Source organism: Rhinatrema bivittatum, chromosome 8, assembly GCF_901001135.1.
Source record: "Rhinatrema bivittatum chromosome 8, aRhiBiv1.1, whole genome shotgun sequence".
NCBI lineage: Eukaryota > Metazoa > Chordata > Amphibia > Gymnophiona > Rhinatrematidae > Rhinatrema > Rhinatrema bivittatum.
In genome coordinates, this window is record NC_042622.1 from 118035027 (window position 1) to 118052242 (window position 17216).

Here is a 17216-nt window from a genome sequence, read left to right on the forward strand (position 1 = left end):
TGTAGCAGCTTTCCTAGGAAAGAAGGTGTGCACGTCTACCCCTATCTGGACGACTGGTTAATCAGGGCTCCAACCTAGCAAGCCGCTCGGTCGTCCCTCGATTTCACTCTACACACTTTAATTTCTCTAGGATTTCTTGTCAATTACGGGAAATCCTATTTAACCCCATCTCAAAACTTGTCGTTCATTGGGGCAGACTTGGTTTACAGGCAAAAGCCTTTCTACCTCGACAACGAGCGCTAACACTCGTGGCCCTCGCTCACCAGTTGCAGGCTCAACAGAGAATGGAGAAAAAATAAAAACACAACAACTCTAAACAACTATCGAAATAACTTAGCGGAATACAAAAACATCATCAACAATGCAAAAAAAGAGTTCTTCTCCAGCAAAATCTCCAAATTTCATCACAACCCCAGAATGTTATTCACAATAGTTCAAAAACTTACCAAAACCAACCAAAAATCTACTTGTACCAATCATAAAAGTGATGACTTCGCTGATTTCTTCAGGAAAAAAAATATCTCATCTAATTCAATCCAACATAACTGAAGACAACCAAATCCCCAAACTCAACGCCAATCTAACATCATCATGGGCAAACTTTGAGACCACTTCTACACTGGAAATTCAGTGTATTATAAACAAAATGAACCCCGCCAGCCATCCTTTAGACAGCATCTCAATAACAACCCTCAAAATTATTGAACCCACTATATCAAAAACCATCACCAAAATTGTCAACCTATCCCTAACCGAAGATAATTACCCCAAATGCTTCAAATCTGCTATCATCAAACCAATCCTAAAAAAGAACAACCTTGATCCTGAACTCCTTACCAACTACCGCCCAATTTCAAACCTTTCGTTCATTGCCAAAACCATTGAAAAAGTTGTACATACTCAACTTGACGATTATCTTGAATCTAACAAAATCCTACCCCCATCCCAATATGGATTTAGGAAAAATCTTAACACAGAATCTCTCCTTATCTCTCTAAATGACACTATTTTAAGAGGCTTTGACAAAGGAAAAAAATACCTCCTCATACTCCTTGACCTCTCAGCCGCCTTCGACACAGTAAACCACAAGATACTGTTAGAGCGTCTTTCACAAATTGGTCTAACAAGCACCACATTACAATGGTTCTCTTCCTATCTTTCTGATCGAACCTACCAAGTAATAATCAACAACCACCCATCAAAAATGATCAACCTCAACACTGGTGTCCCCCAGGGATCAGCGTTATCCGCCACCCTTTTCAACATATACCTTCTCCCCATCTGCCAACTACTCCAAAAAAACAAAATAACACACTTCCTATATGCTGATGACATACAGCTTCTGATCCCCATAAGAAAATCAATTGAAGACACCTACAGGAAAACCTCAGATCTACTAATTTCTATCAAACATCTAAATTCCCTGAAACTCATAATCAATTTTGACAAAACCAAAATTATTCTGATGGATAAAAAACAGAATCCAGTTCCTCCACCCCTGATAATTCCTGACAAACACATGACAGCTATAACTCCTACCACCCACACCAGGAACCTTGGAGTTATCATTGTCAAAGATCTGTCATTTAAGAACCACATATCAAATAAAACCAAAGAAGGATACCACAGACTCCTAACCCTAAGACATTTAAAACCATTTCTCAACACTGATGATTTCAGAACCATCCTTCAACTTCTTATCTTCTCCACCTTTGACTATTGTAACTCCCTACTAATGGGAATACCCTTCTCTTCCCTCAAACCACTCCAAATACTTCAGAACTCCGCTGCTAGAGTTCTAACTGGAACAAAAAGAAATGACCATATTACGCCCATTTTGTCTTCTCTTCACTGGCTCCCTATTACTGCACGAATCGCATACAAATCAATGACTATCATCCACAAAATTCTTAACAATGATCATCAAGGGCTAAACACCCTTAACATAATTCTTCAAAACTCCTCAAGAAATCTATGATCCAATAACTCAAACTACTTATTAATCCCCACCATCAAAGATGCTCATCTAACATCTACAAGAGAGAGAGCTTCTCCATCGCCTCCCCCAATCTTTGGAACACTCTACCTGAAGACCTGAGAACTCAACACAACATAAAAACCTTCAAAAGAGACCTAAAAACTTTACTGTTTCGCAAACCCTTCACGGACCCCCAATCATCTGCTCATACCAACTCTCAAATGAACTAATAACTATAATCTACAATCTAACATATTTCCCTCCTCATCCAACCTTATATTACTTCCTAGAATGTTATATTATGTTTATTACTGTATTGTTCACTATGTTATAATAATAATTACTCAAACTTCCATGAAAAAATGTGTTCACTATGTAAACCGTTATGATGGCTTTACCGAACAACGGTATATAGAACTCTTCAAATAAATAAATAAATACAGCAACAGCTCGCCAATTCCTTGTCCTGCTAGGACACATGACGTCCTCCGTCCATGTTACTTCAATGGCCCACCTGGCCATGAGACTCATGCATTGGACTCTGAGGTCACAATGGATTCAAGCTGTTCAGCCTCTGTCGACCATTGTCCACATCACCAACTCACTCCGTCTGTCTCTCGCCTGGTGGAAAGATCAGACCAATCTCCTCCAGGGACTGCCTTTTCAAGTGCCAGATCCTCAAGTCATTCTCACCACCGACGCTTCCAACCTCGGGAGGGGAGCCCACGTGGACAATCTACAGACACAAGGATCTTGGTCTCCACAGGAAGCCAAACATCAAATAAACTTCCTAGAACTTTGAGCAATGCGATATGCTCTCAGGGCTTTTCAGGAACGCCTATCAAATCACGTCATCCTGATTCAGACTGACAACCAGGTGGCCATGTGGTACATCAACAAGCAGGGAGGCACAGGCTCCTTCCTCCTGTTTCAGGAAGCTGCGCAGATTTGGGCGGAAGCGCTCTCCCACTAGATGTACCGCAGGGCCACCTACTTGCCGGGAGTGGACAATGTCTTGGCAGACAAACTGAGTCGCGTCTTCCAGCCACACTAGTGGTCTCTCAACCCCTCGGTAGCGACCTCAATCTTTCGCCAATAGGATACCCCCAGACAGACCTCTTTGCGTCCCCTCAGAACCACAAAGTGGACAATTATTGCTCCCTCATTCGGAGCGAGCGCTCTCAGCCCAGAGATGCATTCTCCCTCTCATGGGCAACCAGTCTGCTCTATGCATTCCCTCCACTTCCTCTTCTTTCGAAGACTCTTGTGAAGCTACGTCAAGACAAGGGAACCATGATCCTGATAGCACCTTACTGGCCACGCCAAGTGTGGTTTTCCATACTCCAGGATCTCTCCATCCACAGGCACATTCCCTTGGGAACGGACCCGCATCTGATCACTCAAAACGACGGATGCCTACGCCATCCCAATCTTCAGGCCTTGTCCCTGATGGCATGGATGTTGAAAGGTTAATCCTTCAACCACTTAACCTTTCAGATTCGGTTTCTCGGGTCCTGAATGCTTCACGAAAGTCTTCCACAAGAAAATCTTATTCCTATAAATGGAAAAGGTACACATCATGGTGCATTTCGCAGTCCCTTGATCTCTTTTCCTGTCCAATCCCAAGGTTTTTAGACTATCTCTGGCATTTGTCAGAGTCGGGGCTAAAAACCTCTTCCATCAGAATGCATGTCAGTACGGTAGCCGCCTTCCATAAAGGTGTCGGGGATGTCCCTATATCAGTACAACCCCTCGTAACACGATTTTTAAAGGGCTTGCTCCATATCAAGCCACCTTTACGTCCGGCCCCTTCTTGGGACCTTAACCTGGTTCTTGGTCAGCTCTTGAAACCATCATTCGAGTCTCTTCACTCCTGTGACCTAAAATATCTCACATGGAAAGTGATTTTCCTTTTAGCTATCACTTCAGCTCGCAGGGTTAGTGAGTTACAGGCCCTAGTTACCTATCCACCTTACACTAAACTCCTGCAGGACCGGGCGGTACTCCGCACTCACCCTAAGTTTTTACCCAAGGTAGTTTCGGAGTTTCACATTTATTTATTTATTTATTTGTAGGGTTTTATATACCATTATTCGGTAGAGCCATCATAACGGTTTACAAATCTGCAATTATCATCCAACATATCAATTATCTTACAATCAAATGGAGTTAACATAGTAGTTGGGAACAGTAGGGTTTTGTGAACAATTAACATATTTTCTTAGTCGTTGAATAACAGAATATTGCGGAGAACATTTTCAAAGAACTTAACGGATCAAGGGAGTGAGCAGGGAGGGGTAGAAAAGAAGGGTACATCAGGAGAGCATGAAGGAGGAGGATTATGCTTGCGAGTTCTGTTGAGTGCTGGGATCAATCATACTACATCAATCAATCAATCAATCCATCATACTACCTACCTTTTTTCCCAGGCCCCATTCCAATCCAGGGGAACAGGCTCTGCATACCCTTGACTGTAAACGAGCTCTAGCTTTCTATCTAGACCGTACATTTGCCCACAGGAAGAGCACTCAGTTATTCGTCTCTTTCCATCCCAACAAATTAGGGCAACCTGTGGGTAAGCAGACTCTCTCCTCCTGGTTGGCGGACTGCATATCTTTTTGCTACCAGCAAGCAGGCATTCCTTTTCAAGACCGTGTTAAAGCACACTCTGTGAGGGCCATGGCGACTTCAGTAGCACACCTAAGATTGGTGCCGCTTCCTGACATTTGCAGGGCTGCCACCTGGAGCTCTCTCCATACCTTCGCAGCCCTCTATTGCTTGGACAAAGCCGGAAGACAAGATTCCATCTTCGGCCAATCTGTCCTGCGTAACCTATTTCCAACGTGACGTACCAACACCCTTCCGCCTGCCCAATGGGGTTCAGGATGCCCTCTACCAAATTCCACCCCAGTTGTTGTGCCTCTTACACACCGTTGGGTACATTTGGTGCATGTTCGGACATCCTCAGCTCGGTACTCACCCATATGTGAGAACTACCATCCTGCTTGTCCTGTGAGAAAGCAAGTGTTGCTTACCTGTAACAGGTGTTCTCACAGGACAGCAGGATGTTAGTCCTCACGAAACCCGCCCGCCGCCCCACGGTGTTGAGTTCGTAACGTTTTGTTGTTTTATTTTTTCGGCACTGCCTGTAGCTATCAAATAAGACTGAAGGGGGACCCCTGCTGGCTGCAGGGTTAGTGCCATGCTGGGCATGCCCAGTAGGGGCCAGTCAAAGTTCTGGAAACTTTGATAGAAGTTTTCCGTGATTGGGCTCCATCCTGATGATGTCACCCATATATGAGGACTAACATTCTTTTGTCCTGTGAGAACACCTGTTACAGGTAAGCAACACTTGCTTTCTCTGAAGACAGCAGTGCCCTAATCTCACACACCTTCACTCCTCCACTTTGGAGGACTTCTCCCTGATCAAACTGCTATTCAGAAAGCTGTATAGGTATGGGCAGTGGCAGCTTGGGAACTATCACTCATGAGCAGTGAAAGGTTTTGGCAACTTTGTGGAAAACTCTGGAATAATCCATCTCATGACTCGTGTACAACTGGTGAACTGTTGTTTTCAGAGAATACCTGAAAGAGGTAAGCAACTTCCGAATGTTTTGTCTATCCATATGTTTTGCTGCAGATAAAAGAAAGAAGTGCTACATGCTTACTTTATGCCCTGCAGTCTATGGTATATTTTTAATAGGATCCCAGATTCTATATAGCTGTTTTCATCAGTTTGTATACTGAGAGAATGCCTTTGTTATGCCTTTTGTTGCACATATGCACCCTACTACTTTTCATGGCTGTTGAATTAAATAACCATTGTGCACTCTTTTGAACCATTTACATTTTTGGGGAGTCTTATTAATTAGCCCATTAAGATGCTGCCACTTTTTATTTTTGTACTGTGACAGACACCCCTTGGTCAAATTGTATCTGTCTTTTTTTTTTTTTTATTCCGTTTTACCAGTAGAAAATGTTGCGATGAAAGATCCTCCGGACTTATTGGACAGGCAGAAATGCCTGAACGCCTTGGCGTCTCTGCGACATGCCAAATGGTTTCAGGTTGGCAATTTGTTCTTACCTTATTGTTATTGTAGCCTTATGAAGTTTTCTTTGGAAACGCTTTCTTTTCAGGTTTTTAAATGTTTGTTATATATATATATACACACACCATACATGTTATCCCTAGTATTCTGAATTTCCATTAATATTCAGTAAACAATTATACTTGATTTAATAGTTAGCATACTGGTGAGTAGTTATCATGAGGCTACAAAAGCAATGTTTATGTTATGCTGCTTAGTCTTATGTTAAACCTGCCTTTTTAAAAGTGCAGTATTTCCTTTTACTTAATTTCCTTTGCATGTGCACTATGATAAACTGCTAATAAGTAATCAAATTAAAGAATTTATCCTAGGGTGCTGTACATGAAACGAGGAGTGGAAGTCAGGTGTACTGCAATCATTTTGTTTGTTTTAGGCAAGAGCAAATGGACTAAAATCATGTGTAATTGTCTTACGTATTCTGCGTGATTTGTGCAACAGAGTACCTACATGGGCGCCATTAAAAGGATGGGTAAGTGTGACCCTTCTGATAAAAATGGAATTGGTCCAATGTATGAAAAAAGTCTGTGTGATACAGACCAGGTTTGCATACTTGGTAGTGTGTTTTACTTACTGCAAAAAGATCAGGAATCTACCTTCTGACAAGGGTAGTAACACATGAGGTGCAAACCTAAGGCACCTTTAGCTATGCTTGATACCCAAATGAAGTCTGCCTCTTTAAGATTTCAAAAGAGACAGCTGAACATATGTAAAAGAAGATTAAAAGTTACTATTTTTCTATTTCAGAAGCAGACTATGTTAGATTTTTGTTTAAAATTCCAGCACATTCTGTAAATGCAGGAACATGCTCCAAGGTGTGCATAAAGGATTTTGGCACATTTTCCAGCTGCTAAAGGTACCTACCATTTGGCTTTATGCCTCCTAACAAATGAGTGGGGGAGAGGATGCCTCAAAATCTTTAATGTACACGTTGTTGTGCATTATATTTTAATTAATCTAATGTATGTGACCTGGAACACCTCTATGGATTGGATTTTTTAATAGGTTTTAATAATTTAAAAAAATGAATTAAAAAAATATATTTTTTTTATTTTCTTCATCTAGCTGTCATTCAATATGTGTATTTTGACAATTCTGGAACATTCCCCAGAATCTCCAAATACATCAAGGATAAAAATAAACTTTGTAAATGTTGGCTACAATTTTTTTGATGTAGTGAGAAAGCACATTTTATTACATGGTTGCTCTGTGCACTAATTTTCATTTTTTCTTTTAGCCATTAGAACTTATATGTGAAAAGGCAATAGGTACATGTAATAGACCCTTGGGTGCCGGAGAGGCCTTGAGGCGAGTAATGGAGTGTTTGGCATCTGGAATTTTGCTTCCTGGTAAGAATCTACAAATTATAAACAGCAGCAAAATAGATTTGGAAATGCATCGCATTTATTCCTAATTTTTTAATTTGTAGCATAGCTGCATGCACAAGTATGTATCTGTAAAAATCACCAAAACCATAAAAGAATGAAACCATGAAAAAACAATATTTGTTTTTTAGCTCTAATTTATGGAATGATTTATGGTCACAGATCACATTGTAAAAAGTAAAACTTTCTTAGCTTGAAAGTATTTATTTTTTTCTTCATTACATGAAAATTACCTAGAAAATCAAAATAATGCATGAAATGGACTGGCATAGATACTCTTGAATTATTTAACATCCTGCTTTGAAAAAAAAAAAAGTAAGGTCAGTCTGAAGCAAATCATTTTTAGCAATTGTGTGTGTCAGAGTGTGAAATTTCTGAACTCCAGTGGCAAATGAGAATTGAGTGGCAAGTAAAAAACATTTTTCACAATAGTCCCGGATCAGCTACAAATCTACAGGTACAATGGGAGTAAAATCAGAACTGGCTCAACCTATCCCTTTTGACGTGAACTTCTCTGGCTCTTATTTATTCACTCATTTAAGTGACCAGGTTGCTCAGTGGCAGTGCTACACAGTGCCATGTGGAAGGACTTGAATTTGATTCCTGGCTCTGGTCTTCCACTCACTGGGTTGGCGAGGCCACATTCACAGCCCCTGGAGACTTGGGGGAATTGCAGTTATAGGGGCCGATGCAATAAATTTTGCCTGCAAGGGGGCGCCATGCAATATGCAAATTAGGGGGTCGCGCTAGCAAGGAGGCGCTAGGGTCGCTTGTGCGACATTAGCGCCTCCTTGCTAACGCGACCCAGTGGCAGCTGCCGGTTATAAAGACCAATGCCGGTAAACTCGGCATCTGTTTTCATAACTGGCTGTCTGCCAGTAATGAAAATGGAACCCGAGTTTATGGGCAACCGTTTTCATTACTGGCAGACAGGCAGTTATGAAAACTGATGCCAAGTTTACCGGCAGGCAGACGTTAATATCTGAGTGATAAATGTGCGTCTGAGACGCACATTTATTTTTTTGAATGCGGAATGAATGAGTAAAAGCCTCATTCACATGCATTTGCATGTGTTGAGTGCTAACTCATTCACTCCATGTCGACCGTGCGTTGAATAGGCGCTAATCCCCCTATTGCATTAGGGGGTAGATTAGCGCCTATTTAACTGCGTCCAACAGCGGGTTAAACAGTGCGCTCGGCCGAGCGCACTGTATTGCATCGACCCCATAGTCATTGTGCAATTGCGACATCTAATGGCTGGATTTAGGGCTCATGATTACAGGGCACCCGGTCGAGGATTGCAGCTACACTAACTGGGCTAAAAGTAAATTGGTGGGGGTGGGGGGGGGGGTGCAGAGAAAATTCCTGCCTAGTTTGACTGAGTTGGAAGCCTAAAGTAGAGGAAGGAAACTGCCAAGTTTAAAAAAAAATTTTCCATGAATTAGCACACTGCACAAGATTAGCTGGCACCATTTTGAATTTGGTGCCATATTGGTAGGAGGAAACCTCTCCCTTTTGCTGTCAGGCATCTTCACAGGCTAAAAGGGGTAAGTAATGGATTTGGGGTGGGGTGGTGAGGGGGGAGGCTGGGAGGTCTTTTTGCACTATTGTGTGGGTAGGGAAAATAAGACCCAGAGGCCTTTTTCTGAATTGGGAGGTGGTGTTGGGGCTCAGAGCCGGGATTCCCCGTGCTAACCAGCACTTTTACTTTGGTCTGGTTAGCGCAGGCAAAATACAGTTGGCAAACATGGCTGCATTATTATGACCAGGCTGTGTTTAATGTGGCAGTTCTAGCACCACCATGTTCTGCATCTCATTTGTGTTGTACATTCCTTGTTAAAATGAGCAGATAATAGATTTTATCCATTGATTTTAAACTCAGGTTAAAACCTCGACTTGTTTAGTGAGAGAATGAACCACATTTTTCATAGCACATCAATTGGATATGGGGTTAGAGGCAAGGTTCACAGCAACCCTACTATCTAATAAAAAATTTTAATTGATTAGGTTCAAAAAAGTATATCGATGTCCATCCAATTTAATTGAACATTTAACAAAATAATGAAGAAAAAATTCCCTCCCCTAAACTTAAAATAATATTTCTTAAGTAAAGGAAAGCTCTGCAACTGTTTGCAGACATCGGAAAAATCGAAAATTTTATTATCCATGAGAAGGACATCTTTATTGCTGAAAAACAATCTCATAATCAATTTTTTGTCTGATCTGAGGGGAATCAATAAAGTTGCATGATCATTGATCACATCTTCAGACTGCGCTAAGAAACTAGTATTAGAAGAAACAGCAGAAATGTCAGACACTGTCATCTCTTTTAACATTCAGCAAATAGTAGTCTTAGGGGGTCATTTTCAAAAGCGATCGCACGCGATTACTAAATGGGGGCGGAGTCGGCCCCCGGAAGAGGAGTCTGGGCGGCACCGGGGCCGACGCTGCGCAGACATCACTGGCGGCGAAAGGTAAGGACCTTTATCGCCGCCAGTTTCGCACCAAATAACTACACCTTTTATGGTGTAGTTATTCAGTGCGAAAGCCGGCAGCCAGCACACCGCAGTGGTGCGATGGCTGCCGGCTTTCGTCCCACGCTTCGCCCGCCCCCCCCCCCCGTTACTGCCGGATTTTCTAAGGTCTGCGACCTTAGAAAATCCAGCTCTTAGTTAGGGAGGGCAGATGTTCATCTGAAATGCATAAAATATCCCATATATATTTGACTACAAGTTCTTGAGAACCAATTAGAAAGGTTCATGGAAAGTTCATTAGATGAAAATACAAAAGCTCTACCTGTTCTCAAAAACTTCCAACCACCTTTTAATGTAAGAATTGTCTTTAATAAACACAGACCTAAGCTCTTGAGAAGTAAGGTCATGAGCTTCCAAAACCTTAAGCATCTCTTCATGGTCACCATCCTGTACTTGTAAGGCAGACGAATGACCTTTAATAGAATCCACGGAAAGGGAAAAATCATTCAATTTCCTACTTACTGTTCTTTCCACATGTCCTCAAGTCCAATATTTGCTGGTCTGTGTAACACTGACTCCAAGGGAGCTCCTGTAGTCTGTCTATCTCACGGTTCTTCCATTACTGAGGACACACCAAACTGCTCTAATAGCAGCTTCAGCTGCCCTCTTGGAGTCTGGTGTTGGAGGAAGATTGCAACTCTCTGGGCTTAAAGATGTTTCAGCCTCTGGCTGAACAAACACTGTTCCATTTGCATTGTCAGCAATGAGGGATGCACCAGAGTTAGTGTGCCCCAAAGACCTTGCCAATATCTGTGGAATTGTGAGATGCTGAGAAGGGGAGGATGGAGAAAAGACTTGCTCTCGACTCTTCCTTTTACCCATCTTAAAAGGAAAATAGAGTCAGAGACGACACAAAAACAATCAAAACAAAAAAAAACCTAGGTTAAAAAGAAAAGTGTTCCTAAGGGTGTGCACCTTAGGCACGTGGCTTTGGCAGCACGCATCAAAGTGATTTATTTTATCAAGGAAACTCGGTGCCTCTTGATGACGTGATACCCGATTCTCGGGAGCCAGGCAGCCAAGATGATACAGGCAGGAAGCAGGGCAGCAAAGAGCCTCAAAGGAGTCCTTTAGAGCCCCTCTCCTTTTTTGTTTTGGAGGTTTACTGTGACTGCCATTTTCCCCCCGGTACGCTTTCTCTTTAAGTGACCTAATCAGTGCTGGAGCCTAGCAGAATCTAGCAAAGAACCCATGTATTTCAAGTCCCCTTTAACCTAAGACAAAATAATCTTGCTGACCTGTTTTTCTTTAGGAGGTCCTGGTCTACATGATCCCTGCGAGAAAGAACCAACAGATGCTCTGGTATTTATGACAGTTAAACAAAGAGAAGAGATTACACAAAGTGCCCAGGTATAAAAACATTGTCATTTTGTAGGAGTGTGCTAGTGAATACTGTAGGATTGTTTCCCTATAAAATATAATTGTGACAGTTTCATAATGAAAATTGTTTAGCAAAGATTTTTTGTTTTAATTAAGTAGAACCAAGAAAAGAGAGCAAAATTAGTTTACTTCATCATTGTGAGATTTAAGAAAATGTTTGCTAAACAGTCTTATCTTGTTCCAATGTAATATTCATAGTTTGTTCCCTTTTCGTTTTGAATTATTTTCTTAAAATGCTTTAGACTTGTAATTAGGCACCTGTGGGAAAGGGCTCTAAGCATGTGCAATAAGAAAACGATTCTCACATATCAAGTCTTGCAGTTTGAGTTTATTGCTGTGTGGACCTCCTCAATAACAAAATAGAATACCCAAACGTGTATTCTAGGAGAAAGCAAGTAGCCTTTTGTATTAAGTACACCATAGAGAAATTATATCTTTTCTTGTAAAAGAAACCTGTCCAGCTATAGACATTTCCATAACAGTAACAATGAATGTATTGATTTTATTCACTGAATATTGAGATTTATTGTTCATTGACCTGAGCTTAATCCTAGATACTATTTGTTCCTAAGTCAATAAATCTTGATCTTATGTTAAAAAAAAAGTCCTATATTTTTGTTTCTACCTTTATATTCATGTCCTTAAAAAAATTATATAAATTAAATCAAATATTTGTTTTTCCTGTTGTCAGACTCAGCATTACTATTAACAGTTGTGTTCATAAGTCTTTTTTTTTTTTTTTTTTTTTTTTTTTTTTTAATAAAAAGTAAATTAGGAGAGGTCAATTTCTTATAAATATTTTGAGTTGTTTAGGGGTTTGTGTACCCACAAGATTGAAATCTGCTAATCTGATTGGCCATGTTGGGCTAACATGCACTCAAGACCCCATGCACAGATGTGCAAAGCATAGCAAGCCACTCCAAAATACCCAAAAAATGAAGATTAAGAGGTCAATATTCAGAAGCCATTTAGACTGATAACTCACAGGCCTATATTGCCAAGGCATTTAATTTGATGTCTGTAAAGCATTAAAAATGTGAAAATATAAAATAAAAAAAATAAATATAAAAAATTATAATAACTTTAACTTTTTAAAGTTGGAGAATGTACAGAAAAGCAGTATTTTCTGATTTTTTTGTACAATTTTTTGAGCTGCTCAGAAATGAATGCCTGCTCTGGGCACATTGTGGATGCCCTAATCCTTATAGCATAAGGGGCTGTGGACGCAAGTCAAACAGTGCGCTATGCCAATTTTTCTGTCTAGGAGCAGAAGGGAGGAGCTGACCTAGGGGATTGATAAATTCTCACTCGCTCAGTCTTCTCTTCCCTTCTCAAATAGCCCATACCTCTTCCATCAGCTTACCCCTCTTCCATCAGCTTACCCCCTTCCCTCAGCTTACCCCCTTCCATCAGCTTACCCCCTTCCCTCCCTTCTTATTGTGATAAGAAGGGAGGGAAGGGAGTAAGCTGATGGAAGAGGAAAACGTTATCTATCACTCATTTCCTCTCTTAATGCCTGTCCTCATTGCTTCTTCCTGCCCACAGTGGGGGTGGGAACCCCACGGGCAGGCCCCAACACTATATCACCGCTTTCCTTCTCAATATGCAGTGACATTCCTAGCAGGGGATTGGGTATCACTCCCTCAGTCCCCTCTCCCCCTTCTCACAAACACCCTCCCTGGTCTATAGCAATCTTGGTCCCCCAACCCCTCTCCCCTAGAGACAAAAAGACACATGGAACCCATATGGCATTAGGCCTGTTGTAACATGGATTGGGTGTGGGCTTGACCCTCAGAAAGCCATGAATAAACAATTAAAATATAGTAAACCTCCAATACTAAAAACAGCACTAAATGCCAGCACTCAAACTACAACCCTACCAACGAAAAAGCAATACTGCAAATACTACATCAGGCTTTAAAATACCAACATACCTCCTATTTAGAAAAAAGAACAAGCCGGGCTGCCTAAAATACCTGTAAAATAAATAAATAAAATACATGCATCTAAAAATATTGTACAAAAGCTACATAAAACTATATAAGTCCCTTCTTCAGATGTCAGATCAAAGACATTCACATCTAAAGATGGGTCCTATACTGTCTCAGTAAGTCATGTACAGTAGTTTTGGATAATACTTATATAAATCCAATAAAAGTTATCACAGCCTGCCAAGTGTACATTTTCCCCAGAAGACAAATCTGCCATATCAAAACAACACTAACTCCCAGAACTCAAAGAGCAACAACCCTACCCAGGAAAAGGCAGCACTGCAAATATTACATCAAGACTTAGAAGGCTAATACACCTCCTATTGAAAGCAGAGCAAGATGGACTGCTGTAGACCCTTACACAGAAACTATACACAGCAAAATCCCTCACCTCGATCACACACACAGACACAGATTACCAAAGGCAAAATAAGAGACCAACAAATAACAAAAAAAATAAATATAATACATCAATCGTAAAAATAAAACCATACTAGTAAAACAAATACATTTTTAAAAACTGAGTAGAACACATCCAATAATTAAAACCTCATAAAAATATGTATAAAATTTCCCAAAATACCATTATAATATTTCAAAACAGGTGATACACACACCTAGGCTCTCGCCCACTTACAGACACATCTAGGCTCTCACCCACCAAGTAGTCATCCACATATATACATAGACTCACCCTCCCCCCACACACACATTCACACAGGTAGTCACACATATACACACAAATCCTGACACTCAGGCGGTCACCCAGCCACCCACCAATATACACACACACAGGCTCCCACCCCAACCTACATACACAGAGCCTCTCAAACCCACCTACCCACATATATACAGGATGTCCCACACCCAAGCTCTCACCCCCCCCCCCCCACCCACATAGTCACCCACATACCCATAGGACTTGTGCCTCTTCTTCTTCTTCAGCCACCAATAGATGGGGGTCCACTGGCGGTCTCCACATCCTCTTTTTCTGGCCACCAGTGAGATGGGTCTGCTGGTGGCCTCCGTTTCTTTCTTTGGCTGTCAGTGGGATGAGGTCTGCTGGCTGCCTCTGCGTCCTTCTTCTCTCTTCTGCCGCCAGTGGGATGGGATCTGCTGGTCGCCACCGCGTCTTCCTTTTCTTATAGGCTGCCAAGTTGTTTGATGGGCAGCAGCAGGAGTTGCATTTATCTCGATGTCCGAGGGGGGTTGGTTGCAAGGCCTATTTATCACGATGGTGAGGGTGGGAGGACTTGCCCCAATACTTTCAAAACCAGGGGGTGGTGGTAGAGGGGAAAAAGAATGGAACTGGAAAACTTTCATTTGCTAAATATAGGAAGTGATGTGGGATGGGGTTGCAAGGTCGCTGTGAGCTCTTTCCTATTTGTTGTTGGGAGGTGAAAGAAATCAGGCCACAGGGCCCAGTACTTGTATTTTTTATTATTTTACTTTCTTCGCGCTACTTACCTGGATAATTAAAAAACTTAATCGGCTAAATTCAAACATACCCTGTTAGGTTTTTAAGTTATCCGGCTATTTGTAGTCTGATAACTTTAAGCACGTATATTCAGTCGGACATTTATCCAGCTGAATATATGGAGCAAGTAATCTGGCTATCTTTAGCTGGATAATTTCTCAACTAAATGGCCTATTGAATATTGGCTTCTAAATATTTATTTCTATTGATGTTTCAGTTTCTAAGAATCTTTAAATAAACATAGAATAATTTTTCTTTCTTGTACAGTTTATGGAATACTTTGGTTACTTTAAGTAGCCTTTTTTAGGAACTTGCTACTAGCAAAGAGTTCCCATCTTTGATTATTACCTATGAATGTTATTTTTGAAAAACATAGCGATGAAAGGAAAACCTTTGCAGACAAACACTGTTGAATACTCATTTGTAAGGAACCTGGGTTCTTCCGAGTATTTTTCCTCCGTAAAGAATGAAAATTAAATATAGGCAAATCCAGAGACTAAAAACTAGTCAGTGCCAATAGTCTGTTTAAAAACTGAACTTTTTTGTCTTTACTATACTACCTGTTTCTCCTGGAGCAATTTTTAAAAGGTAGAATATGAATCATTCTTAAAATATTATTGTAAAAACAGCGATAATGGTGGTAATTTATATCTGCAGTTTTTTTCCATACAGAACTTCTATGTGTGCTGAAGAAATACTTGCCTTATACCCAGCTAATAAACAAGATCATTTTCAATTTGAATTCTAAATCCTGTTCAAAAATTGGGTATTTGACTCTAGCTGGGGTTTACTTGGTCATGACTGAAAATCACCATACATAGGACAATCTTCAAAAGGATTTACTCGGGTAAACAAGGAGTTACCAAGGTAAATCTCTGGCTCTGAAAATTGCTGTCCCCTCAGTGGCTAATCTGTGGTTACAAGGCAGCTAGATTTTAGTTGCGGGGAGAAAGGGCCATTCTTGCATTGGAGAAGGGAGAATATGCCTGGGGATTGAATTTTCAAATCCTTGTGCATACTTTCTGTACAGCTACAAAGTCCATGGGCTTTTTCTGTACCCACAGACCATGCAGAAGCAAATGTTCAAAGGGCAACTTCCCATGTAGCTTCCTTTTGAAAAATTATTTTAAACTACCTGCGGAACTGACACTTTTCCACATAATCCTCTGGAAAAGTCACAGGTATATTCGCAAAGTTCCTAAGTATATGATTTTTATTTTTATTTTTAACTAAAGATAAAACATGTACAGCATCGACCATTAAAAGAAGTAATAACATCACATCCAGTGCCATTTCACCTGCTGCTTTTATCTACCAACACTCCGTTAACTGGGACAAAGTCCTTCTATCCCATTGAGAGTATGGCTGGCTCATAGTTTGATCTTTTAAATACAAGGCCACACTCTCCTCCCTTTTGACGCTGGCATGTGAAACAGGAGGGAAAGTAGGAAGAATGGAAGTAAAAGATTAGAGAATAAATAAACTAGATACACAAAATAAAATGAGGTTTGTTCTTTTCCTTGGTAAAAGACTCACTGGAGCAGTCATGTTTTTTCACAGGCTGAAGCTGGAGGAAGAGTAGTGCAAAACTGTACAAGAAATAAATATTTTCCAGTTGCTTGATTACCATTTTTGAATGATTGAATAACACCACACCTGTGTTCCATTTATAGGGAGCCAGTTTGACATGCTTTGTTATATCTTATTAGTTAATGTGATTCATTTGTTGTTAAGGTTGTCATTAATACAACAAATTACTAGTCTGCTAGAAGTATACCTCAGCTTTGATCCTTATTGCTGTGGTGTGGCTTTACCTAGTAATATAGTAATGATGGCAAAAACAAAAAAGACCAAACAGTCCATTCAGTCTGCCTAGCAAGCTTCCCATGGCAGTAACTGCTGCTCTGTGCAGATTACTCTCATGTTTCTGTTGAGGATGGTAACTGCCACTCTGTGCAAGTTTACCCCATGCATTCTGTTAAAGATAGTAACTGCCCCTCCATGCAGGTTATCCTCATGACTTCTGTTAAGGGTAATAACTGCCATTCTGTGCATTACCCCAAGCCTTATGTTAAGGGTAGCAACGATTATAATCCAAACCAAGCAACTGTCATATCCATTACAAAATTGTTAGCATTGTTTATGTAAGGTAAGGAGCCTTCATGATAATTTGGACAATGTTGTTTGAACGTGCTTTGCTTTTGGACTTCGCTGTAGAAGTAGTCCTGTATTTTAACCCTAAAATCTGCATATCAGTACCCCGGACCATAAAATTAAGGGCCCACTGTTTGTTATCTGAATCCTGAGCTTTATCCCTAATGTCTGCAAATTAGTACCCCAAACTGTAAAAGTCAGGGCCCAGTGT

At 40.7% G+C, this 17216-nt stretch overlaps 1 protein-coding gene across 3 annotated transcripts in view; it reads left to right on the forward strand.

Moving 5' to 3' along the window:
- Positions 1 to 17216, forward strand: part of STRBP (spermatid perinuclear RNA binding protein) — a 158766-nt gene that overhangs the window by 46436 nt on the left and 95114 nt on the right. The window contains exons 4-7 of one of the 3 annotated variants that reach the window (XM_029612031.1): positions 5949 to 6043; positions 6461 to 6556; positions 7322 to 7433; positions 11256 to 11353. In XM_029612031.1, coding sequence (XP_029467891.1) covers positions 5949 to 6043; positions 6461 to 6556; positions 7322 to 7433; positions 11256 to 11353 — 401 coding nt within the window. The remainder of the gene's footprint in view (positions 1 to 5948; positions 6044 to 6460; positions 6557 to 7321; positions 7434 to 11255; positions 11354 to 17216) is intronic. The other 2 variants (XM_029612032.1, XM_029612033.1) reach the window with 2 other exon arrangements.